We start from the raw sequence: 25,807 nt of genomic DNA, 5'->3' as shown, positions 1-25,807 counted from the left end.
CATAAAAGCCTTGATCGGGATGCTTCAGCTGAGCCAGTGACCCCTTGCTCAAGCCAATAATAATCTTGGGCTCAAGCCAGTGACCTTTGGGTTCAAGCTAGCGACTATGGGATCATGTCTATGATCCCATGCTTAAGCTGGTGACCTCTGGCTTTCAAACCTGGGTCCTCTGGGTCCCAGGCCTATGCTCTAACTACTCCACATTGCCTGGTCAGACTTTTGTAGGGTATTTTTAATGATTATGACTTATTCTGAATAAGATGGAAAGGCACTAAAGAGTTTAAGCACAGAAATGTCATGCTCTGACTTTATGTTTGAAAAGGGTGATCTAGCCTGACCAGGCAGTGGCGCAGTGGATAGAGTGTTGAACTGGGACTCAGAGGACCCAGGTTCAAAACCCCAAGGTTGCCTGCCGGCTTGAGCTCAGGCTCATCTGGCTTGAGCACGGGCTCATCAGCTCAGCATTGGGTCACTGGCTTGAGCGTGGGATCATAGGCATGAACCTATGGTCACTGGCTTGAGCCCAAAGGTCACTGGTGTCCCAGTAGAGCCCGAGCTCTACGTTGATCAGGCATCCCCGATTCGACTTGTCCCGCACAGTGGGACACTCCTGCTTAACAGCAGTGCTGGCAGCCTCTTCGAGACTACTCGAGACAGCTATGAGAATTCTACTTATCAGTGCCAAGACCAGCTGCCACCGGAGGAAAGACACGACCAACACACAAGTTAGCTGCAAGAATAACACAGGCAGTTTATTACTCACAAATCCTTTTGGTGTGCCTGAGTACAGCTAAAGAGGGGCCTCGTCGGCTGTGTTCATCTCTGCGTCCTTGGTCAGAGCAGCATGGAGACAGTTCACACTCAACATTGGAGTCCCAGCGACTACCACAGCACGCCTACGCCTTTTCTGGCCTATGCTTTCTAACAGGTGTCAATCTACAGGATTATCACCTCAAACCACCTTTTTGGGAGTTTCTGGAAGGGAGCCCTTTTTATGTTAATCTACTGAAATGTCACATCAAGCCATTTTTAAGGTGTTCCTAGGGAAGCTTCTTGTTTATGTTAACCTACAGAGTTATGACATCAAGCCACTTTTTATCTATATATAACTTCACACACACACACACACACACACTAACTGGGCCCTGCGGGAAATGCAGAGTCTGTCTATCATATCTGTACACACTAGATTAATTCCTATCCAGGTGGCATAACTTTGTTTACTTTCCTTAATTGCTTTTAATATTGTATCCTAATTATTTCTATATATCTTCCATATTTTTCTATATTTCTATATATTTAGTTACTATAATATTATATGACTGCAACAACTGGTTTGAGCCCTCTGCTGTAGCCCCCAGTCAGGGCACATATGAGAATACAATTAATGAACAACCAAGGAGCCGCAATGAAGAACTGATGCTTCTCATCTCTCTCCCTTCTTATCTGTCCCTCTCTCTGACTCTTTCTCTCTCTCTGTCAAAAAAAAAGAAAAAGAAAAAAAAGAGAGAGAAAAGAAAAGGATGACCCAGGATTCATATTGAAAAGCAACTGTACAGCCATGAAAAAGAAGGAAATTTTACCTTTTGCAGCAGCATGGATGGACTTAGAGATTATTATACTAAGTAAAATAGCTAGGCAAAGAAAGACATGTATTATATGATCTCACTTATATGTGGAATCTAAGGAACAAAGTGAACCAAGGAACAAAATAAAGGCAGAGGTGGGGTCACAGGGACCAGAGGGACAGCAGTCAAAGGGAAGGGAGATGTGGGGATGGGATCAGAGAAGGTGAAGGGATTAGTGAAATTATATATACATAACACAGAGATACAGATAACAGGACAGCAAATCCCAAAGGGAAGGAGGGAGGAAGTTGGGGGAGGGGGGAAAGGGGGTGTAAATAGGGACACAGGGGTTGGGGGTGAGGGTGTTATATTCAGTGGGACACTTGAATCCATGTTAACACAATAAATTAAAATTTTTAAAAAAGTAAAGCAACTGTAATAGAGCAAAGGTTTTAGAGAAAATAGAAACTACTGAAAAATAGCAAGTGAGAGGAAGCCTGACCGCTGGCAGTGCAGTGGATAAAGCGCCGACCTGGAATGCTGAGCTCCCAGGTTAGAAACCCCATGGTTGCCAGCTCGAGCACAGGCTCACCAGCTTGAGTGTGGGATTGCTGACTTAGAGCACGGGATCATAGACATGATTCCATGGTCGCTGGTTTGAGCTCAATAGTTGCTGGCTTAAAGCCCAAGGTTGCTGGCTTAAGCAAAGGGTCACTGGCTCAGCAGCAGCCCCCTGACCTGGTCAAGGCATGTTTAAGCAGCAATCAACGAACAACTAAAGTGCCGCAACTATGAGTTGATGTTTCTTATCTCTCTCCCTTCCTATCTCTGTCTCTTGCTTTCTCTCAAAAAAAAGAAAGAAAGAAAGAAAGAAAGGCAAGTGAGAGGAAGATGGTGGATTTTAGATTATGTATTAGCAATAAAAGTGGTAAAAGGATGGTAGACTCTAAATATATTTTGATATTTTGAGGGTGGAGCCAAAAGTTTTGCTATCAGACTGGATGTGAATGTGAAAGAGAAAGCAGAGACAAGGATATTTTTGTTTTTTTGGCCTAACAACTGGAATGATAAAATTGGCATTTGCTGAGTTGAGTAAGACTATGGGAGAACAGGCTTATGGAATAAGGTCAGGAGAGTTCAGCTTGGACACACTGTAAATTTGAGATGATTATCAGACACCTAGGTGGAGATGCTAAATACACAGTTGGCTACACACTGGATTTCAAAGAAAGGTTGGAATGGAAATAAATTTGAAACTTGTCAGCCTCTAGATGTTATTTTTAAAGCCATGAGACTGGATGAGATCACCAAAGGAGTTAAGTGTAAACAGAGTATGTATAGATAGAGGAAAAAAAAGGTCCAAAGACTGAGTCCTGGGACAACACACTACTACTTAGAGGTAAGGGACAAAAAGTCCTGAGACAGTACACCATTCAGAGGTGAGAGACATAAAGAAGAACCATCAAAGAAAATAGAAAGGTAAGAAGAAAACCATGAGTGTGGTATCTTAAAAGAAAATGAAGAAAGTGTTTCAAGGAAGGATAAAATGATCAAATTGGGTCATGCTGCTGATTGGTCAAGATGAGAACTCAGAAATAAACCAAACCAGAAGAATATATGCACAAAAGTCTTCAAAATGGCAGTGTTTATTAAAAGAAGAAAACTATGACAAACTAAACTTTTCCCAATAGGAACTAAGTAAATAAATAAACTTAATGGGATATTACACAGCTACTGCTTATGATATATTATTCCATGTTTAAAAGTTTGAGATATAATTAACTGATATTACACAATTACACCCATACAAAAATAAATACTTAAAAAATTAGACTAAAATATGGTGTTGGAGTCACAGGATTATTAGTAGTTTTTTCTTTACTTTTCAAGTATAAACAAAAATACAAAAACAAAGCTTTCCATAAAATGCTGGCCTGGAGTGTCTATTAACGTTATATAGAGCCTGACTCGTGGTGGCACAATGGATAAAGCATCGACCTGGAATGCTGAGGTCGCCAGTTTGAAACACTGGGCTCGCCCGGCCGAGTCACATATGAGAAGCAACTACAAGTTGATGCTTCCAGCTTCTACCCCCCCTTCTCTCTCTCCTCTCTCTAAAAATCAATAAATAAAATCTATAAATTAATTAACTAAAGTTACATAGTTTGGGGCCCTGGAAAGGTAGTTCAGTTGATAGTTGATTAGAGCATCGTTCCAATACGCCAAGGTTACAAGTTCAATCCCCAGTCAGGACACATACAAAAATAAACCAATGAATGTAAAAATAAGTAGAAAATCAAGTCAATGTTGTTTTTTCTCTCTCTCTAAAAAATAAAATTATATAATTTTGTATATACACTTGTCATCTACAAAAGCAAAAGCTGAAGATATAGCAATAATGATATAAAAAGTCAATTATTTCCTCATTTAAATAAAAGAACTACAGGGTTTAGATTATTAGTCAAATTATATATCGCTTCACATATGTCATTTGTATAGGTCACATTTTTCTCTAAATCATGCTATTTTGTACTTAAACTGCTGGAACAGAATGAAGGTATAATGTACATTATTGATACTGAGATTATAAGGGAACACTACTGTCTTGAAAGATAAATAGTAAAACCTCTGATTTGAACAAACTGAAATTTCTCAACCTCCATCTGCATCTAACCTTCTAGTTACAGATGTATTAATAGATATCAGAGATGTGTGTGTGTGTGTGTATGTGTGTGTGTGTGATCCTTCTATTCCCCCTAAAACTCAACTCTATATAAAACTATTATATCCAATTCTTCTGGCACAATACTTTATCATGTTCCATATTTTTCCATCAAGTCCACATTTAACACATTTAAGGTGAGAATGATTATATAAATTTTGTGTCATATCTTGATGTAGGCAGATGGCTGGAGATTAGAAAGCTGCTCTGACATCTCTTTTTATTTATTTATTTATTTATTTATTTTTCTTCCAAAGTTAGAACTGGGGAGGCAAACAGATTCCCGCAGGCACTGGACTGGGATCCACCCAGCACGCCCACCAGGAGGTGATGCTCCATTGCAGCTGGAGCCATTCTAGCGCCTGAGGCAGAGGCCATGGAGCCATCCTCAGCACCTGGGCCAACTTTGCTCCAATGGAGCCTTGGCTGTGGGAAGGGAAGAGAGAGACAGAGAGGGAGGAGAGGGGGAAGGGTGGAGAAGCAGATGGGTGCTTCTCCTGTGTGTCCTAACCAAGAATCAACCCAGGACTTCCACACACCAGGCTGATGCCCTACCGCTAAGCCAATGGCCAGGGCCCTAACCCAAGACTTTGGTGCGGACTTTGGAACGCCAAGTCCTGCAGGGGCAGAATACTGCCCCAGCAAGCACTGATAAGATTGTTTAAAGGAAGATTCTGAACCTTTTAGCCATTTCCTGCATACCTGCAAGGTTTAGTTAATCATCCTTCTCTGTTTCTGAGCCTATGCTCTGCTAATTTGCTTACTGATTAAAGAAATAAATATATATGATGAGGCTGCAGAGATCTGGGCTCTCAGTCCAAGAGGCTGGGAGTCCCCTGTATCCCATCTTTTCTTTTTTTTTTTGTTTTTTTTTTCCTTTTTTTTTTTTCATTTTTCTGAAGCTGGAAACAGGGAGAGACAGTCAGACAGACTCCCGCATGCGCCCGACCGGGATCCACCTGGCACGCCCACCAGGGGCGAAGCTCTGCCCACCAGGGGGCGATGCTCTGCCCATCCTGGGCGGCGCCATGTTGCGACCAGAGCCACTCTAGCGCCTGGGGCAGAGGCCACAGAGCCATCCCCAGCACCCGGGCCATCTTTGCTCCAATGGAGCCTTGGCTGCGGGAGGGGAAGAGAGAGACAGAGAGGAAAGCACAGCGGAGGGGTGGAGAAGCAAATGGGCGCTTCTCCTGTGTGCCCTGGCCGGAATCGAACCCGGGTCCTCCGCACGCTAGGCCGACGCTCTACCACTAAGCCAACCGGCCAGGGCCAGAAAGCCATCTTTTCTTTATGTGTGCCTTGTATTTTTTTTTTAAGTCCTGCAGCTCCTTCCTTTTGTGCACACCCATTGCAGAGCTAGTTTCTGCGTCTTGATAAATTGCATAATGCATTTTAAGTGTTTCTTAATATGTTCAAGGTAAGGTTAATGAATAGTGTCAGATACTGGGGCTCTACACATGTATGTTACATTTTACGTTAGTTATTTTGGAAATAATTTTCCTAACATCTTATTGCAATGTAATGTGACATATAATATAGAGTCTTAAAGGTACTAGCCACAGAACAATTGTACCTTAAATCTACCAGTTCCTTATATAGGATTTATTTTAATTTTTGAAAACTTTCCCACTGACTTGAATGAGAAAGAGAGAAAGGTAGGGGGTATAAGAGGAAGGGGGGCAGGAGGAAGGGAGGGGAGCAGGAGGAAGAGAGGGGGGAAGGGGGAGGGAAGGGGGAAGAGGGGGGGGGGGAGAGAGAGAGAGAGAGAGAGAGAAGAATCATCATCATTAACTCGTTCCATGTAGCTGTTCCATTTAGCTGTGCACTCACTGACTGCACAACCTGCGACCTCAGTGTGATGGGACAATGCTTTATCCACTGAATCACCTGGCCAGGAAGATTTTTTTTTTAAATAATTTTTTGAGCCTGACCAGGTGGTGGTGCAGTGGATAGAGCGTCGGACTGGGGTGCGGAAGATTCAGGTTCGAGACCCCAAAGTCGCCAGCTTGAGCATGGGCTCATCTGGTTTGAGCAAAGCTCACCAGCTTGGATCCAAGGTCGCTGGTTTGAGCAAGGGGTTACTCGGTCTGCTGAAGGCCCATGGTCAGGGCACATACGAGAAAGCAATCAATGAACAACTAAGGTGTCACAATGAAAAACTGATGATTGATGCTTCTCTTCTCCGTTCCTGTCTGTCTGTCCCTCTCTCTGACTCTCTATCTCTGTAAAAAAAATAAATAATAATAATAATTTTTTGAGTAGGTGGATAGTATTTCAAAAAAACAGGATAATAGGTCTATAATTTGAAGGACTTCCCTGTAAAATGTGCTATACTTGGAATGTATCCTAAGAGAACTATATATAAAAAGTTAATGATCCTGACGAGGTGGTGACACAGTGGATAGAGAGTTGAACTGGGATGCTGAGGGCCCAGGTTCAAAAGCCCAAGGTCATTGGCTTGAGCGCATACTCACCAGCTTGAGCGTGGGATCATAGATATGACCCCACAGTAGCTGGCTTGAGCCCAAAGGTCAATGGCTTGAGCAAGGGGTCACTTGCTCTGCTATAGCCCACCCCCCCATCAAGGCACATATGAGAAAGCAATAGATGAACATCTAAGGAGCCGCAACAAAAAACTGATGCTTCTCATCTCTCTCCCTGCCTATCTGTCTCTCTCTCTCTATCTGTTAAAAACAAAAAAAAACTTCAATGAGAATATATTCAACAAGTTTCAAAATATATTCAAATTTTTTGCCCCTATAAAAACATGTGTTTTAGAAGTATTCTGATTACAATATATCTCCATAAAAAAAGGTTTCAGCCTGACCAGCGGTGGCGCAGTGGATAGAACGTCGGATTGGGATGCAGAGGACCCTGGGTTCGAGACCCCATGGTCGCCAGCTTGAGTGCGGGCTCATCTGGTTTGAGGAAAAAGCCCACCAGCTTGAACCCAAGGTCGCTGGCTCCAGCAAGGGGTTACTCGGTCTGCTGAAGGCCCGCGGTAAAGGCACATATGAGAAAGCAATCAATGAACAACTAAGGTGTTGCAACGCGCAATGAAAAACTAATGATTGATGCTTCTCATCTCTCTCCGTTCCTGTCTCTCTGTCCCTGTCTATCCCTCTCTCTGACTCACTCTCTGTCTCTGTAAAAAATAAAAAATAAAAAAATAAAAAAAAATAAAAAAAAAACATGTGTTTTAGAAGTATTCTGATTACAATATATCTCCATAAAAAAAGGTTTCAGCCTGACCAGGCGGTGGCGCAGAGGATAGAGCGTTGGACTGGGATGCCGAGGACCCAGGTTCGAGACCCCGGGGTCGCCAGCTTGAATGCGAGCTCATTTGGTTTGAGCAAAGCTCACAAGCTTAGACCCAAGTTCGCTGGCTTGAGCAAGGGGTCACTCGGTCTGCTGAAGGCCTGCGGTCATGGCACATATGAGAAAGCAATCAATGAACAACTAAGGTGTCGCAATGCACAACGAGAAACTAATAATTGATGCTTCTCATCTCTCCATTCCTGTCTGTCCCTGTCTATCCCTCTCTCTGACCCTCTCTCTCTGTCTCTGTAAAAAATAATAATAAAATAAAATAAAACTAAAAAAGGCTTCACCCTGGCTGGATAGCTCAGGTGCTTAGATCATCATCCCAAAGCACAAAGGTTGTGGGCTCAATCCCCAGTCAGGGAACATACAGGAACAGATCGATGTTCCTGTCTCTCTATCCCTTCCTCTGTCACTAAAATCAATTAAAAAAAAAAAAGGGCAGCCTGACCAGGTAGTGACACTGTGGATAGAGTGTTGACCTGGAATGCTGAGGACCCAGGTTCAAAACCCAGAGGTCACCAGCTTGAGCGAAGGCTCATCGGCTTGAGCAGGGACTCAGCAGCCTGAGTGTGGGATCACTGGCTTGAGTGTGGGATCATCAATATGACCCCATGGTTGCTGGGTTAAGTCCAAAGGTCGCTGGCTTGAGCCTAAGGTCACTAGATTAAGCAAGGGGTCACAGGCTCAGCGGGAGCACCCCCTTCAATGAACACATGAGAAAGCAATCAATGAACAACTAAAGTGCAGCAACTATGAGTTGATGCTTCTCATCTCTCTCTGTCCCTGTCTGTCTCTCTCTTTGAGAGAAGATGCAGAGATTGTTGGCTCGGGCTGAGAAAAAAAAGCTGCCAGCAAAAGGGATGTCCTCACAGATGCCCTCTGTCCTGCAAGCAGATGTTAACACTGTCACCACCCTGGTGAAGTACAAAGAGGCCCAGTTGGTAGTGACTGCACACAATATAGGTCCCATTGAGCTGGTTGTCTTCCTACCTGCCCTGTGCCATGCGATGGGGGTTCCCTACTGCATTATCAAGGGGAAGGCCAGGCTGGGGCATCTAGTCACAGGACGACCTGTACAACCATTACCTTCACACAGGTTAACTCAGAAGACAAAGCAGCTCTGGACAAATTGGTAGAAGCTATCCGGACCAATTATAACGACAGATATGATTACATCCACTGCCACTGGGTAGGCTACATCCTAGTGCCAAAGTCAGTGGCTCACACTGCCAAGTTGGAAAAGGCCAAGGCTAAAGTACTGACCTCCAAGCTAGGCTAAATGTGTACTGTTGAATTTTCTGTACATAAAAGTAATAAAAATTCTCCTTAAAAAAATAAAAGACTGGAGGCTCTAAATTAACTATACAGATCATTGGTTCTCAAACTTTAAGATACATCAGAATCACCTACAGGAGTTGTGAAATATTGCTGGGTCCCATTCCCAGTTTTGATTCAAATGCCTGAAGTGAGGCTTAATCATGTGCATTTCTAGCAAATTCCAAGATGATATTGATGCTGCTAATCCAGGGAGCACTCATTTTGAACTACTGGCCAACACCAAATAAATCAGTACTTTTCATGAAGTGGTTACCATAGGACTTTTACTTGCTTGGTCAGCAATATAAATATGTAAAATTTATTGTATCTTTCATTTGCTATATTTTCTATATTTACTATATCTTTGTAATTATCTACATCTTTCATTTGTTGTATTTTCAGATATAACCACAGCTGACTGAAAGGTAAATATCCTACTCATTTTTCAAGGATATTATTTATTTCCCTTCTCACATACCAAATATTCAGCACATCAAATGAATTTACATACACTAAAACACAAACTAATATGGAAGATTATGCCAAAGACAGTCCTCATAATGACTAATTTCTTTAAATACTTCCTAAGGCAGAAAAATGTTGAATATGTAAATACAAAGTATTGAAAACACATTAGAAAAGATTAACTGTGGTTCTTCACTTATCTGATGAAGACTGGTTGATAGGAAGGAAAAAAAGGAAGGAAGGGAAGAATGAAGGAAGACAGGCAGCCTGGCTCCTTAAAAAGTAGCATTATAGCCCTGGCCGGTTGGCTCAGTGGTAGAGCGTCGGCCTGGCGTGAAGCCCCGGGTTCGATTCCCAGCCAGGGCACACAGGAGAAGCGCCCATCTGCTTCTCCACCCCTCCCCCTTTCCTTCCTCTCTGTCTCTCTCTTCCCCTCCCGCTCTCAAGGCTCCATTGGAGCAAAGTTGGCCAGGGCGCTGAGGATGGCTCCATGGCCTCTGCCTCAGGCGCTAGAATGGCTCTAGTTGCAACAAAGCAACGCCCCAGATGGGCAGAGCATCACCCCCTGGTGGGCATGCCGGGTGGATCCCGGTCCGGCGCATGCGGGAGTCTGTCTGACTGCCTCCCTGTTTCCAACTTCAGAAAAATACAAAAAAAAAAAAGTAGCATTACAAAAATTAAACAGTCATCACAAAGACCCCAGCAACTCCCAAAAACTACCCCCAAAAAAGAAAATTTCTTCAAAAAAACTGTACCAATGACCTCTCAGCTCATTTATATGTCTCAATATATTAGAACAAAGGAGATTTATTTTTCCAACTTCTACATAGGTCACATTAGCATTCTCAAAGCATAATTTATTGTGCCAGTATAGTGTTAAATATAAAAGGATGCTAAATCATCACAGCTTTCTAGGATGATGAGTAGTAATCACACCTTTACTTCATATCTTTCAAGTTGATATTATTCCTCACTGATAAGGACTGTGAAATCCCTTAGCAACAACCTATAATTCTGTAGTTAATAAAATTTCTCCGCTAGATGTATTGCTGAAAAGACCATCCTTTATGTTTTAATGTAATATAAATATAAAAACACAAGAGCAACACCCAAACTATCAGAAAACTAATTAAAAAATGAATTTATAGCCCTGGCTGAGCATCGACCTGAAGCACAGTGGTTGTCAGTTCAATCTCCAGTCAGGGCACATACAAGAACAAATGAATGTTCCTGTCTCTCTCTCTCTCTCTCTCTTTCAAATCAATAAACAAAACAAAAGAATTCTTTAAAAACTTAATTTACAAAAGCAAGGCTGGGCACAAGAAAAATTAATATAATTATCAAAATTTAAAGGTTAGCACATTTCTCTTCATTTTTAGCAAATGCTTTCTGGTCAAAAATACTCTACAAAACAGTGTAAAGGGGGTCTTCAGGTTACTACAGTCTCAACATACGATGTTTCAAGTTTACGATGCTCACTCCCATAAAAACTTAAAGAAATTGAGACGTGAGTCATTTTTTCTGTTACTACAGTATACTGTACAGTACAGTATATTTAATCCTTTTCCTTTTTCTCTGGCTTAGTTGTGTTTTTTATGTTCTAGATTATACTTTACAACTATGTTAGGATAGGTAAGTGACTTAGGCTAGGGTGTTTCAACTTCCACCAAAATGCGGGTTACATCACTATCATAGGAATGGAACAGTGTCGTAACTCGAGGACCCACTGTATCAGAATAAAGATTCAATGACAAAAAGATGCCTTAAGCATTTTTTTTTTTAAATCAAAGATTGCCTAATCCTGTCAACTAATACACAATACTGAAACAAGAAACCAAAAGATACGGCCCTGGCCGGTTGGCTCAGTGGTAGAGCGTTGGCCTGGCGTGCAGGAGTCCCAGGTTCGATTCCCGGCCAGGGCACACAGGAGAAGCACCCATATGCTTCTCCACCCCTCCCCCTCTCCTTCCTCTCTGTTTCTCTCTTCCCCTCCTGCAGCCAAGGCTCCATTGGAGCAAAGATGGCCCGGGCGCTGAGGATGGCTCTGTGGCCTCTGCCTCAGGCACTAGAATGGCTCTGGTTGCAACGGAGCGATGCATGCCCTGGTGGGCATGCCGGGTGGATCTCAGTCGAGTGCATGCGGGAGTCTGACTGCCTTCTCGTTTCCAGCTTCAGGAAAAAAAAGAAAGAAAGAAACCAAAAGATAGAAAACAAACTCATGGTTTATTAAGCAGAGATTAACACATGTCAAATTCTATCTAAAGCATATCTAGAAGGGAACAACAGAAATTCCCAAAATATTCCTAATAATTTATTTAGGACTAATACATTGATAAAAATTATTTTACTTCATATGTATCATAACAAAAATTATTTCCAGTTTACCTTACTGAGAGATAAAACTAACAAAAAATTTAAGTTATTCTTGTAGATTTAGTCATCTAATACAAATCCTCTTCAATAACAATATGTACCTAAAGTAAAATTTAAGTAACCAGTTATTCTATCAGCTTTTCAGAATGGGAATAGTCAAATCAATAAAAATAACTGTCATTAGTAACAAATATAAATGCCAAAAATACATCAAAAGTAAATTCTTCCAGCATATTCCTTAACACAGAAAGAGTTCAAACTATTATACTATACTAATCAAAGAATAAAATACCTGGAAATAAATTTAACTAAGGAACTGAAACACTTGTACACTAAAAATCACAAAATATTGCTGAAAGTAATTAAAGAGGATCTAAATAAATAGACTGTGTTCATGTATAGGAAGAATTAATATTAAGTGCCAATACTGGCCCTGGCCAGTTGGCTCAGTGGTAGAGCGTCGCCTGGCGTGCATAAGTCCCGGGTTCGATTTCCGGCCAGGGCACACAGGAGAAGCGCCCATCTGCTTCTCCACCCCTCCCCCTCTCCTTCCTCTCTGTCTCTCTCTTCCCCTCCCGCAGTGAGGCTCCATTGGAGCAAAGATGGCCCGGGCGCTGGGGATGGCTCCTTGGCCTCTGCCCCAGGCGCTAGAGTGGCTCTGGTTGCGACAGAGCGACGCCCCGGAGGGGCAGAGCATCACCCCCTGGTGGGCAGAGCATCGCCCCTGGTGGGCGTGCCGGGTGGATCCCGGTCAGGCGCATGCGAGAGTCTGTCTGACTGTCTCTCCCTGTTTCCAGCTTCAGAAAAATACAAAAAAAAAAAAAAAAGATGCCAATACTACCCAAAGTCATTATAGATTCAAACAATTCCTATCAAAATTTCAATAAACTTTTGCAGAAATGGAAAAGAAAATCCTTAAATTCACATGGAATTGCAAGGGGTCCTAAATAGCCAAAATAATCTTGATTAAAAAAGAACAAAGATGTGGCCCTGGCCAGTTAGCTCAGTTAAGAGCGTCATCCTGAAACAAGGTTGCAGGTTCGATCCCTGGTCAGGGAACATACAGGAAGCAACCAAAAAATACACGACTAAATGAAGCAACAAATGCTTCCCTTCTCCATTTCCTTTCCTCTCTCTGTTTCTCTAAAAATCAATAAAATATTGTCCTGCAGTGTTCTCCTGGAGCGCATAGGTTGCTGGTTCAATTCCCTGGTCAGGGCACATACAGGAGCAGCTCAATGTTCCTGTCTCTCTCTCCCTGCCTCTCTCAAATTAAAAAAAAGAAAAGATGGAGGATTCCCATGTCCCAATTTTAAAAATTACTAAAAAGCTACAATAATCAAAACAGTGTGGTACTGGTACAAGGAGACTTATAAATCATTGGATAGGATTGAGAGTCCAGATAGAAATCTATACATATGTGGACAACTGATTTTTTACAAGAGTGCCAATTTCATTCAATGGGGAAAGAACAGTCTCTTCAAAAATTGTGCCGACACAACTGGATTTCTACATACAAAAAATCCAAGAACCTGCCCTGGCCGGTTGGCTCAGCGGTAGAGCGTCGGCCTAGCGTGAGGAGGACCCGGGTTCGATTCCCGGCCAGGGCACATAGGAGAAGCGCCCATTTGCTTCTCCACCCCTCCGCCGCGCCTTCCTCTCTGTCTCTCTCTTCCCCTCCCGCAGCCAAGGCTCCATTGGAGCAAAGATGGCCCGGGCGCTGGGGATGGCTCTGTGGCCTCTGCCCCAGGCACTAGAGTGGCTCTGGTCGCAACATGGCGACACCCAGGAGGGTCGCAACATGGCGACGCCCAGGATGGGCAGAGCATCGCCCCCTGGTGGGCAGAGCGTCGCCCCCTGGTGGGCGTGCCGGGTGGATCCCGGTCGGGCGCATGCGGGAGTCTGTCTGACTGTCTCTCCCTGTTTCCAGCTTCAGAAAAATGCAAAAAAAAAAAAAAGATCCAAGAATGTTGAGTTCCTACCTCAAACCATATGCAAAATTTAACTCAAAATGAATCGGTGACCTAAGCATAAGAGTTAAAACCATAAAACTCTTAAGAGAAAAAAAAAAGTAAATCTCCAATGGCCTTAAGTTTGGCAATGGATTCTGAGATATGACACCAAAAACGTATATCGATGACAAAAAAAAAAAAAAAAGGCTAAACTAGATTTCATCAAAATTAAAAGCTTTGGAGAGACATCAGTATCATGGTAGAGTAAGACCCTTTTGTATCTTCTCTTAAATCTTTAACTAGTTAAGACATTTATAGCCTAACAAAGCTTTTCCACTCAATAAACTAAAACAGTTGAAATATTTACACATCAGTGTATCTGAAGATGTGCATATGGAACATGTAGGGGAGGCAGGCAGGGAGAAAGACAAGGGCAGTGTCACCCACAAATACAATTCCCTAGTTGCCCATGGCTGACCCCGTGGCTCCAGCTAACACTGAAGTAGTGGAGGAGTTGGGAGTGTAGCTACCACACACAATTGCCCAGAAGAGGGTAGGAGGGACAGAAGCAGCAGTGCTGTTCAAGAAACCAGGCAAAGACATCACAAAAAAAAAAAAAAGAAAAGAAAAAGAAAATTACAGGCAAATACGAACAGATGCAAAAATCCTCAACAAAATATTAGCCAATTGAATACAGGAGCATCTTAAAAGAATTATACATCACAATCAAGGATTCATTCCAAGAACGCAAGGATGTATTCATTTACTATTAACTAATAATACCACTGGTTTTCCTCACACCATAAGCAAAAGTGCTATAAGTACTATAAACATCATGCAGGCTTACTCCCTTACTTTACAAAAGAAGCAATTAACCCAAAGTAAACAGCTAGTGGTACCACTAGCAAGGAATTCAAATTTTTCTAGCTTCCAATTCTAGTTGCCTGTTTGACTTAGTAATTAACTACTTTCAAGGATAAGCAAAGCCTGGGAGAGTAGCAATATGAGAAAATCAACAAGGGGGAGGAGTAGCACTAAGAGGAAAAACAACCTGAGGAGATTTAAAACAAAACAAAAAATATCTAGGGAGAAGTGAAGATAGAGAAAATATGGAATCAGGGATATGCAAAGTCACTAAAGTCAGAAGAGAAAAGTTTCAAGAAAGGGATGACCAAAACTCTCAAATTCAGTAGTAAAGTCAGAGAATGAGATTTAAAAGTGACTGAATTTGGCAATTAGGAAGTCACTGCTTACCTAATAATATATACATTGCATGAGGGGAGGGATATTAAGGAGTTGAGAATAAGGAAGTGAAGAAGTGTTCAATGCTCTTTCAAGAAGGCTGACAAAGGCCTGACCTGTGGTGGCGCAGTGGATAAAGCGTCGACCTGGAAATGCTGAGGTCGCCGGTTCGAAACCCTGGGCTTGCCTGGTCAAGGCACATATGGGAGTTGATGCTTCCAGCTCCTCCCCCCTGTCTCTCTCTCCCTCTCTCTTTCCTCTCTAAAATGAAAAAATAAAAAAAATAAAAAAAAAAAAAAAAGAAGGCTGACAAAGAAAAACATAAAAGAAGACTGAAGATCAGTTAGAAGATTCACAAGAATATTGTCTCTTTTCTTGTACTGAAGAATACTTACAGGAATTTCTCATCCTGAAAGGTAGGCAGAGAGAAAAAAATATACTACTAAAGGTCTGCAAAATTCCTACTCTTGTTTCAAATAGCATGAGATCTAATTCTCTTTTATAAAGTGATACAGGCTATGAGATGGTTGGGGGAGGAGGCATACCTCATATTTTTCTTTGTATCCACTAACATTTAAAAAAAGTACTTTGCACAAAGGAAGCACTAAAAAATGTTTGTCCACTGGACATTTTAGTTCTCCTTCCATATGTTATCTATACTATTAATTTTCCCCTACCCTTCCAGCTGCTCCCATGGGTGCATACTGGGATAGAAACTTGGTCTGTTCAAACACTACTATATTAAGTGCAATTAACCCTTTGAGTAGTGGGTTTTTTTCATGCTCACTGACCCCCAGGAGTGAGTTTTTTCAGTTATAGTTTTATTAACTTAAAATCATGTTTGTTTGATAACCAATTTATGTGGAGACAAAAAGAACATACATTTGCTTTTTTTAAATGTTGCCTTACACATTTTTAAAATAAAAATTTTTGCTACAATCCTACTCTGGATGGTCAGGAGACAAGAGGACATACATAACGTTCATACTATTCAGAGGGTTAGGAGAAAACAAAAAGTGTTGTGTTCTAATAGTTCTGGTAAAGCCATGTATTCTAAAATGTACATACATATCATTTACTTACAGGCGTATTTCCTTTTTTATCTTTTTTTTGCTTTTTTTTATTGATTGATTTGAGAGAGAGAGGCATTCACTTGTCCCACTTAGTTGTATGTTCATTAGTTGCTTTCCAAATGTGCCCTGATCTGGTACCAACCACCAACCTTGGAGTTTCAGGACAACACTCTGACTGAACTAGCCAGCCAGGGCTTACAGGCCTACTTCTAAACTCACATAGACTACACATATATTTATATGTATTCTTATAATCCAGCAGTCTTTGCTGTCACATCCATCTCACAAACAACAACAAAAGTTTAAGAAAAAAAATCAAGTCTATTGCTCTCAAAATTCTACCAATGTCATCTGCTTTGCTTCTGGAAAGAATTCAAAGACTAGCCTGACCTGTGGTGGCGCGGTGGATAAAGCGTCGACCTGGAATGCTGCGGTTGCCGGTTCAAAACCCTGTGCTTGCCTGGTCAAGGCATATATGGAAGTTGATGCTTCCTGCTCCTTCCCCTGTTCTCTCTATCTCTTTCCCCTCTCTCTCTCTCTCTCTCTCTCTCTCTCTCTCTCTCTCTCTCTCTCTCTCCCCCCAATAAAAATGGATAAATAAAATCTAAAAAAAAAAAAAAAAGAATTCAAAGACTAGGCCATTCAATTACACGGGAAATAGTTCGGTAATAGGAGAATCTCTTCAACAATATAAGTGTTAAGCAAGGCAGTCAAAATCCATGAATTCCTAGACATCATAGCACTTATATTTAATTTTTCCCAGCAGACATCAATCAAATCAAAATAGAATTCTTCTTTGGTAGACAGAAATTTAATATATGCAACTGATCCACCTGCAGAGCTCCATGGAATATTAATTTGTAACTAAAACCTAAACATTGTTGTCTAATTTAGTTTAGCACTAATTCTCTTATCAACAATTCTCATCCAAATTTACTAAAAGTAGAACCAAATTTAATAAAAGTAAAAACTTGCTTCTACTACTAGTAATTTTTCTTTTTGGCAGAAGGAAAAGGAAAAGGAAAAGGAAAATAAAATGGTCAAAATAAAAGTACAGGCCAAATGAACATATATAATACTGGGTGATCAAAGCACTTTTCATTAAATAACAGCCCTGGATAGTTGACTCCGTGGTTGAGCATCGATCCAGCATGCAGAAGTCCCAGGTTCAATTCCCAGTAGAGCACACAGGAGAAGCAACCATGTGCTTCTCCACCCCTCCCCTGCCCCCTTCTCTAGCGCTCTTGTTATTGCTCTGTCTTCCCCTCCCATAGCCCAGGCTTGACTTATTCAAGTACATCGTCCCAGGGTTCTGAGTATGGCTCCGTGGAGCCTCTGCCTCAGGTACTAAAAATAGCTGAGTTGCAAGCATGGCCCCAGACAGGGGTTGCCAGGTGGATCCCAGTTGTGGCACATGCAAGAGTCTGTCTCTGTATCTCCCCTACTCTCTCACACAGAAGAAAAGTTATAATAAATAATATTATATAAATATATTGTCTTTAAGACTAATAGGCAAGAAAAAAATTATGCAAATGTTAAAAAAGAGAAAGGTTTTGGTAATTACTTAAAGCATAAAATAAGGAATGCTTGGTACAAATGTTGACTAAATAAATTATAGGTTATAATTAGCACAAAAGTAAAAAATAAACTAAAGTAAAACCAGAGAGAAAGAATCTTAAATCTAACAGTTCTCCAACTTTATAGAGTATAAAAAATTTACCTTCGGAATGTTTGTTTAAAATGCAGATTCTTTTTTTTTAATTACTTATTTTAGAGTGAGAGGAAGTGGGGAGAGAGAGAGAGAAACATCCATCTGTTCCTGTATGTGCCCTGACCAGAGATTGAACCCGAAACCTTTGCGTCTCCTGACCAAGCTATTCGGCCAGAGCTAAAATGCAGATTCTAGATTTTTAATTAATTTATTTATTTTTAGAAAGAGGAGAGAGAGAGAGAGAGAGAAAGAGAGAAAGTGGGGGAGGAAAAGGAAGGATCAACTCATAATTGCTTCTCATTTGTGCCTTGACCAGGCAAGCCTGGGGTTTCAAACCAACCACCTCAGCATTCCAGGTCAAGGCTTTATCTGCTGTGGCCCCACATGTCAAACTAAAATGCACATTCTAAAACTCACTGTTCATAAATTCAGATTAATTGGTCTGAGGTGGCACCCAGGAATCTGCATTTCAAACATAATCTAGTCCAATCCCATAATATTAAAACTGAGAAAACTTTCTTAAGTAATCTATTTGACTAGAATCATATAGAATCCAGGTCTCATTAATTCAAGACAGGGGTCTTCCCACTACACCACTTAAACTACTTTATAGTTGAAGGAACTGGGACAAAGAAAGAACAAATTACTAATCCATTATTTGAGTAAATGAGCAAACTTAGAATACTTCCTGGCTCGAATTTCTTTTTATTAGTCATTCATTTAGTATTTTTTTTAATTTTTTTATATTTTTTTATTTATTCATTATAGAGAGGGGAGAGAGAGAGAGAGAGAGAGAGAAGGGGGGAGGAACAGAAAGCATCAACTCCCATATGTGCCTTGACCAGGCAAGCCCAGGGTTTTTTTGAACCGGCAACCTCAGCGTTTCCAGGTTGACACTTTATCCACTGTGCCACCACAGGTCAGGCTCATTTAGTATTTCTGAAACATTTTATATGTGCATAGCAAGATGGTAGATTACAAAACAATTTAAGATCTAAATTCTGTCCTCTACAAGCAATTATCAGTTGGAAGAACAAGGCAAATACATAAAACTGTATTCAACAGCAAGGCAATATATGAGTAAATGCCATAATAAGTGGTTTGGCCAAGTATAAAATTTACTGATTTACACTGACTTCACTCTGTACCTTTTATAGGTAGTTAAATTCTATTAATTACAGAAAAACATAATTTCTTCTCTTTCGCTGTTAAGAAAGTCTACCTTTTAGTTAAAGCTGTTGTCCTTATGCAAAATAAATCTCTCTCTCTCCCCCACATTACATACACACATAGTAGCACTAATATCACTATCACCACATCATCCAACATGCCAAGATAGCTTTTGTAGAGATCAAAGTTGGTATAATTTTTATGCAAAGGCCTAATTAAGAGTTTCACTCTAACCTGACCAGTGGTGGCATAGTGGATAGAGTGACAACCTGGGACACTGAGGTCCCCAGTTTGAAACCTTGAGGTCGCTGGCTTGAGTGTGGATTTGCCAGCTCAAGTATGGGGTCATTGGCTAGAGTACAAAAAAAGATTGCTGGCTTGGAGCCCAAAGTCACTGGCTAGAGCAAGGGGTCACTGGCTTGGAGCCCAAGGTCGCTGGCTAGAGCAAGGGATCACTTGGCTTGACTTGAGCCCCTCAGTCAAGGCACGTATTAGAAGCAATCAATGAACAACTAAAATGAAGCAACTATGTACGAGTTGATGCTTCTCATCTCTCTCCTCCCTTCCTGTTTCCCTCTCTCTCCCCCTCACTCCTTCCTTCTCTCTCTCTGTCTTTAAAAAAAAAGAAGCCTGACCAGGTAGCACAGTGAATAGAGCGTTGGACTGGGATGCGGAGGACCCAGGTTTGAGACCCCGAGGTCGCCAGCTTGAGCGCGGGCTCATCTGGTTTGAGCAAAGCTCACCAGCTTGGACCCAAGGTCGCTGGCTTGAGCAAGGGGTCACTCGGTCTGCTGAAGGCCCACGGTCAAGACACATATGAGAAAGCAATCAATGAACAACTAAGGTGTCGCAAGGAAAAACTGATGATTGATGCTTCTCATCTCTCTCCGTTCCTGTCTGTCTGTCCCTATCTATCCCTTTCTCTGACTCTGTCTCTAAAAAAAAAAATTAGAACTAAAAAAAAAGAATAAAAAGAGAAGCTCCCTTCCTGGACTATCTTCCTGATCATATGTGGTAGATTAAAGGTCTTGTTTCTTCATTCCCTCATAACAATATTATGCATACATGTAATACCATGGCCTCATTATAGGCAAAGTATACTTTGGGCTTGGCCAATGAGATGTTGTTATAGAGCTAGAGTCTGGAAATGGCTGTTGGTGGGATTGAGCTCATCCTCTTATACTTCTGTCACTGCAACAGAACAAGTTTCTCCACAAAGATGTTTACCCTTCCCTCCAGCCTCAGACAAGTGAAGCAGAATAAACTTATTATTGTATAGCACTATGATAGGATTGTCAATTATTATTCAGCAAAAGCTGACTGAATCCCAATATTTTGAATCCAAACAAGACTGACTACTTACATAAAGCAATAGTTCTCAGACTTTTGTGAGAACTTCTGAAGTTTAAGTTTATAGGTCCCAGAGAGATCCACTCAGTACATCTAAACAATGGGGCCAGGAATATGCATTTTATTAGGAAACAAAGGTGATTCTTTTGCAGTGCCCACATTTTGAGAAACACTAAAAGAAAGATTACTAAATTTCCAGTTCCTCAACAATATTCATAAACTGCTCAAGAACACTAACTAACTAAATAGATGAATATTGCTTGAGAATGTGTGTGTTCATAAAGAGATGCATGTAAAACTAAAATCTAGTCAAGTGAATTATTTCAAATGCATGAAGAATAAGCTGACATTGACGCCGAATCAACCATGGACACATCTGAACCAGCCAAGGAGGAGGAGGATTATGATGTGATGCAGGACCCTGAGTTCCTTCTAAGTATCCTGGAGACCCTTCCAGGTTTGGATTCCAACGAGGCCACTCAAAATGCCACCGGCTCCCTGGCCTCCCAGGTGACCAAGGATGGTATAGGAGTTGGGAGTGAATCTTCCCAAAATGGGCCACTCTGGCATGCAGATTATTTTCATCTGAAAATAAAGCCCAGTAAACTCAAAAAGAGTTTGTTAACTCCCCTTACCTGCCTAAAGAGATTCAGATAGACTCTGCTTCAGGAAGGGAATCTTAGCATTTTTCATCTTAGCACTTAGGAATTGTCTACCCCCCTCTCCTCCTTAGTTCAAAATAACATATACCTCATTCCACCTCACTGTCCTCCGAATTTTCATGCTTATGTGAATTCCCTGCATACACATATTAAAATTTTATTTTCTCCTGTTAATCTGCTGTAAATCATTTGAATTATTCAACCAGCAGAAGAACTAAAGGGTTTGTAAAGGGAAAGTTTCCTAGGTCAAGCAATGGCAGGACAAGAAGGAAAAGGACAAGAACTAAGACTGGAAGTGAAGAGTAGTAGCTAAGCCTGCTCAGAGGGGTGCACAGAGTTAGATATGTTACCTATAATCACTACAACCTAAATAAAACTTGGCAAATTTTTTCTCAAGAAAAATAGTTTTTTCTACAGAAGCTAACCCTTAATAAGTATGCCATTGTATTGTACCTTTTTAAAAAATAAATAATTCATTTACAAATGAAACAAGCACATATTTTTATAAATTCTAAGGTTTTGCATACCCATTGTTCTTAGAAATAAGGAATCCAAAAATTAGACCATGACCCCCAAAGAAGGATATGGTATCAGTACATCTTCCAGTATTTTTTCCTTTTGGCTGCACTATTTGCACCTGTTTGATTACATCACTGAATCTATGTATTGTATCCTCAACTCTACAAAAGCCGTCTTTAGTCACTTTGCACTTAATGAAACTGCACTAGCTACTCCAATATTAAGCAAACTTTTACACATTTAGAACTGTGATATTTGCATAATCAGAGCAGTATAAAGATCATGTCAATATCCCTGCTTCTTTGCAAAGCCTGATCAGATGAAGGCTCTACTCTATCTCATGTTCCCAATTAGAGTGAGAAGTTGTTATCAATAATGTTGTAGGTAAAGATGCAGACTATAATACTGACTCCACAATTTACTGAGTGTTGAGTTATTTAAATTCTCTGTGCTTCATTCGCCCTCTCTGTAAAAAGACCATAATTAAACCTGGAGTACAGAATTGAGGATGAAATGAGAAAATACATGTAAAGCTATTAGACTAGTTGCTGGCACAGAGCAAGCACTCAATACATACTAGTTATTATTATTATTATTATTATTATTATTGTAGCTCTGAAATTCAGCTTCACAAATGTGTGTAACACTAAAGAAAAAACAAGACCAAACCACTTTTTAAGCAGTAATTCTTTTAGTCCATCCTTTTTAAGGGACATTGTTCTAATATTTTAATTACCAAATAGAAATTAAGTTTATTTTAAAAATCAATGTTCATTCTCTTACTTTTATCAGTTCTGATCACAAAATAAGGTTGAAAATAACAAAAACACTGAAAAGTCTATACTCGAGATTTCTGCTCTTAGAATGACTGCTTAAGCTTAAGGCCTTTTACTCTCTACTGTTTTATAGGAACCACATGACTTATGGCTAGAGAATTTAAATAGCCAAACCAGTATAAAAGACATCTAGTAAAAAAAGAAAATCATTTTTATCCCAAAAGGAATTGTAATGATTAAGAATATTAAAATGTTTCCAAATATATTCAATTCAGATGTTCAAGTTATTTTAACATAATTAAATTTATTGTGAACATAATAGACATTAACCAAAAATATCAAAGCACAAGAGGAAACTTCAAATTTTCTTTCAGTATCTTCCCAATGCAGATTTAACAGAAATAAGCAAGCAACCTGTATCTAATATGGTGATGAGAAATTTACTGAATATAAAAAATACACTTATAAAAATAAAAATAATTGAAAAACTGTCATGTTGTCCTTGACTCATTTTTAAAGACAATCTATTTGGCCATCCTAAACCAAATTTAAGACTTATATGTACAGTTCACTCCCGAAAATATCTAAAAAAAAATACCTACAATCAAAAGACTAATTGAAAAATAATTGCAAAAGGAACATGAGGCTTTTTCTAAGGTGTCTAAGAACTAAAAAGAAAATATTCCAAGGAAAGGATGACTACCATTTCTCTTTAAGATTCAGTAAAACCACAAAGAACTTTCAGGACTCCCAATCTCCTAGAAGTCTGATGTGAGGTCAAAGTTGTTTCAATGACAGAACAGCCAATAAATGCCAGATGACTAAATGTAAAAAAATCAAAAACCACTTTTATACCCAATAGTAATTCCAAAAGCATATAAAATACCAGTGTCCAGACTGAAAAGATGTAAGTTTAATTATTAAAATACTTTGGAACAAAATAACATTAATGATAATAATAATTTAACAGTCTTATACAATGTATTAAGAATCTCACAGTTTTGGCTTCCTCAACATTTTATTCAATTCATTCAGTAACATTTTTGTATAAGGAAAGGAACATGGAGTCCCAAAGAGTGATCTAAATCTAAAAATAAGACTCAAGTGTGTGCTCTATGGTTGATGTCCTTTTTACTGTAAGCCAAATCTTTATATTAAATAGTAAGTCTACAGCTCTATTTCCAAAGATCTCATAACAGACACGATCCACTGGTGATTAAAATATTATTTTTAATCCTTGCATTACCTCACAGCTAAAAATGTCAAGAAACCACACCCAATATGTCCTTTTTCCCCCGTGGGAGGTGTGAGGGGGTGGGAAAAAAGGGAGTGGGGATTCAAAACCACACGAAAACATAAAAGGTTATTTCCCTGGAAGGATCCGGAAAGGAGCGCAGGTACACGGTCGCGGTTCGCTCCACAGCGATCGGGGGACGCATCCAAGGGCGAGCGCAGGCCTCGGCCTCTGCGCGCTCCCTCCCTCGCCACCCTCCGGGGAAGTGGCCCGAACGCACCAGCCGGGGCTACTCACCGGCCGCAGTGCTGACCAGCAGGACGGTCCATAGTAGCGAGGGCGCCCGCCAGGGCCGCTGCAGCGAGGAAGTCATCCCTGGCTCAGCCAACAAGCAGAAGAGCAGAGGAAAGAAATATGGAAAGTAAACACGGGCGGAGAAACACGGCCGGGAGGCTTGCCTTCTTTCTCGTCTGACTTACCCGGCCTGTATTACAATGCAGTTTGAAAGGACAAATGGCAGATGAGAGGACCTAGCTGCAGAGCTCTCATTCCACTGCAGGAATTCCCTTCATTTCTCTCCCTCGCAGCTGAGGGGGCTCACTCGCCTAGGACTGGGTGCCTCAGCCCCCCACACTGAAGGCATGTCCGTGGGGAGAAGCAGGGAGACAAGAAGCAAGCCCCGCAGTTATTTTCCTCGTAGTTTCACGATATCAAAAAAATACCCAGATCTAGGAGAAAACATATCCAGGGTGCGGAGGGGTGGAGAGCGGGGGTTCGATGGGGGAGTCGAGGATCAGAACTAGTTCCCGACTGCCGGGAAAGGCGAAGCCCGGCGGGCGGCGGCGGCGGCGTTCGGCGGCCCGAGACGCATCGCCCGTGGCTCCGGGAGGGCAGGATTCCTTTTTAAGTTTCGCTTCGCTGCTTCCTTCACTCCGATTTCGAGAACAACAAATCCGCTTTTTCGAATGGATCGAAAAAGGTGTCTGTCTCCATTGACAAAACCACAGCTCCAAGCCTCTGCGGAACAATCCAACGAGCTTCTGGCTCGAGGGCTGAGGGGCAGTGGGGCGCGGGGGAGCGGAGGGGTCGGCAAGCTGGGCCCCGTGCTGCCCGAGCTCCCAGCGGGCGGAGGGGAGGTGCCGGAGGCTGCCCTTTCTAGCCCTCCCGGGTGCGTTCCTCTCTCTCTCTCTCTCTCTCTCTCTCTTTCTATCTCTTTTATTTATTGCAGCCGCTCGATCTCGCTTGAGGTAAATTCCACAAAGTCCCGTCTTCGCCCGTCAATGGCTCCTGGAAGTAAATCACAAACCCCCGAGGAAGCCACTGCCGCCGCCGCCGCCGCCGCCGCCGCCTCGTTCTCCCGCAGCTCTGGGCTCCAGGCGGAGCTCCGGCGTCGGGGGCCGAGGGCGGGGGGCGGCGGGAGAGCGGATGTAGGTTGCTGGGGAGGGGAGGTGGACAGCCAGGCGGCGAGACACCCAGCACCCCTCCGGGAAGCACTTCCAGTGGCTCCGAGCAGACCAGACACAAAGGGGGGAGTCGCCGCAGCTGCCAGTCTGCGGCGCTCCCGGTCACCGGAGTCGCCCCGCCTCCGCCTCCGCCTCCTCCTCAGTCTCCGGCTCTTCCCGACCCTGTCTGTCTCCGGCCTGTGGTGCAGCGCGGGAGGTGGCGGCAGCGACGGCGGCGGCGCGAAGAAGAACGTACTGCGCCTGCGCGCTCGCGGCCTCGCCCGGCCCCGCCCCTCGCTCCCGGGCTGTCTTAGACGCGGCGGGAGCGCGCGGCTTGTCTCACCCGAACTAGCGAGCCCCGGGTGGGGCTAGAAGCTGGTAGTATGGGCGGAAGTGGCCTTTCTGCTTCATACACGCAAACCTTCTATAGGCGCACATTTGGGATTCGCGGGGTGTGTGTGTGTGTGTGTGTGTGTGAGAGAGAGAGAGAGAGAGAGAGAGAGAGAGAGAGAGAGAGAGGAGAGAGGAGAGAGAGGGGGAGAGGGAGGGAGGGAGGCAGGCCACATTGTCCAGCGTTTGGCAAACTCTTCAAGCTGGGTGATTTAGCCCCTGGGTGGCGTCGCGGTCTTTTCCGCGATTCGGAGTAAAGCCTTGAGGGGCAAAACTGCACCTATTGTGTTTTGGTGCCAGAGCCTGCCTCTCCATAGTCGTAAGAATCCAGACGGTCACGCCTTTCCCAGAATCTTGGCCTCCTTGGTCTCCCCTCACTGACTAAAACAAAAGCCGGAATTAGAAAGACCACCCCTAAATTGATATTTTTGCTCTTATCGGCGTCCTGCTTCCCTCCAGCACCCATTCCCGTAGCCCTGCTTGTTCGACAGAAATACTGAACATTTGAAAGGATACG

General features: G+C 42.1%; 1 protein-coding gene and 1 pseudogene across 1 annotated transcript in view; one reads left to right on the top strand and one right to left on the bottom strand.

Moving 5' to 3' along the window:
- The window catches only part of BMPR2 (bone morphogenetic protein receptor type 2), a 168,650-nt gene extending 143,533 nt beyond the window's left edge, over positions 1-25,117 (bottom strand). The window contains exons 1-2 of the mRNA XM_066233005.1: positions 23,938-25,117; positions 23,756-23,833 (exon numbers count right to left, since the gene is read on the bottom strand). Of these exons, the coding sequence (XP_066089102.1) occupies positions 23,756-23,831 (76 nt within the window). The 5' untranslated portion in view covers positions 23,832-23,833; positions 23,938-25,117. The remainder of the gene's footprint in view (positions 1-23,755; positions 23,834-23,937) is intronic.
- On the top strand, positions 8,424-8,893 carry LOC136306176 (large ribosomal subunit protein eL8 pseudogene; annotated as a pseudogene).
- Positions 25,118-25,807: the final 690 nt, after the last annotated feature.

The sequence above is a fragment of the Saccopteryx bilineata genome, chromosome 5 (genome assembly GCF_036850765.1).
Source record: "Saccopteryx bilineata isolate mSacBil1 chromosome 5, mSacBil1_pri_phased_curated, whole genome shotgun sequence".
NCBI lineage: Eukaryota > Metazoa > Chordata > Mammalia > Chiroptera > Emballonuridae > Saccopteryx > Saccopteryx bilineata.
The sequence above is the reverse complement of the archived record's forward strand: the minus strand, read 5'-3'. Positions and strand labels throughout refer to the sequence as shown.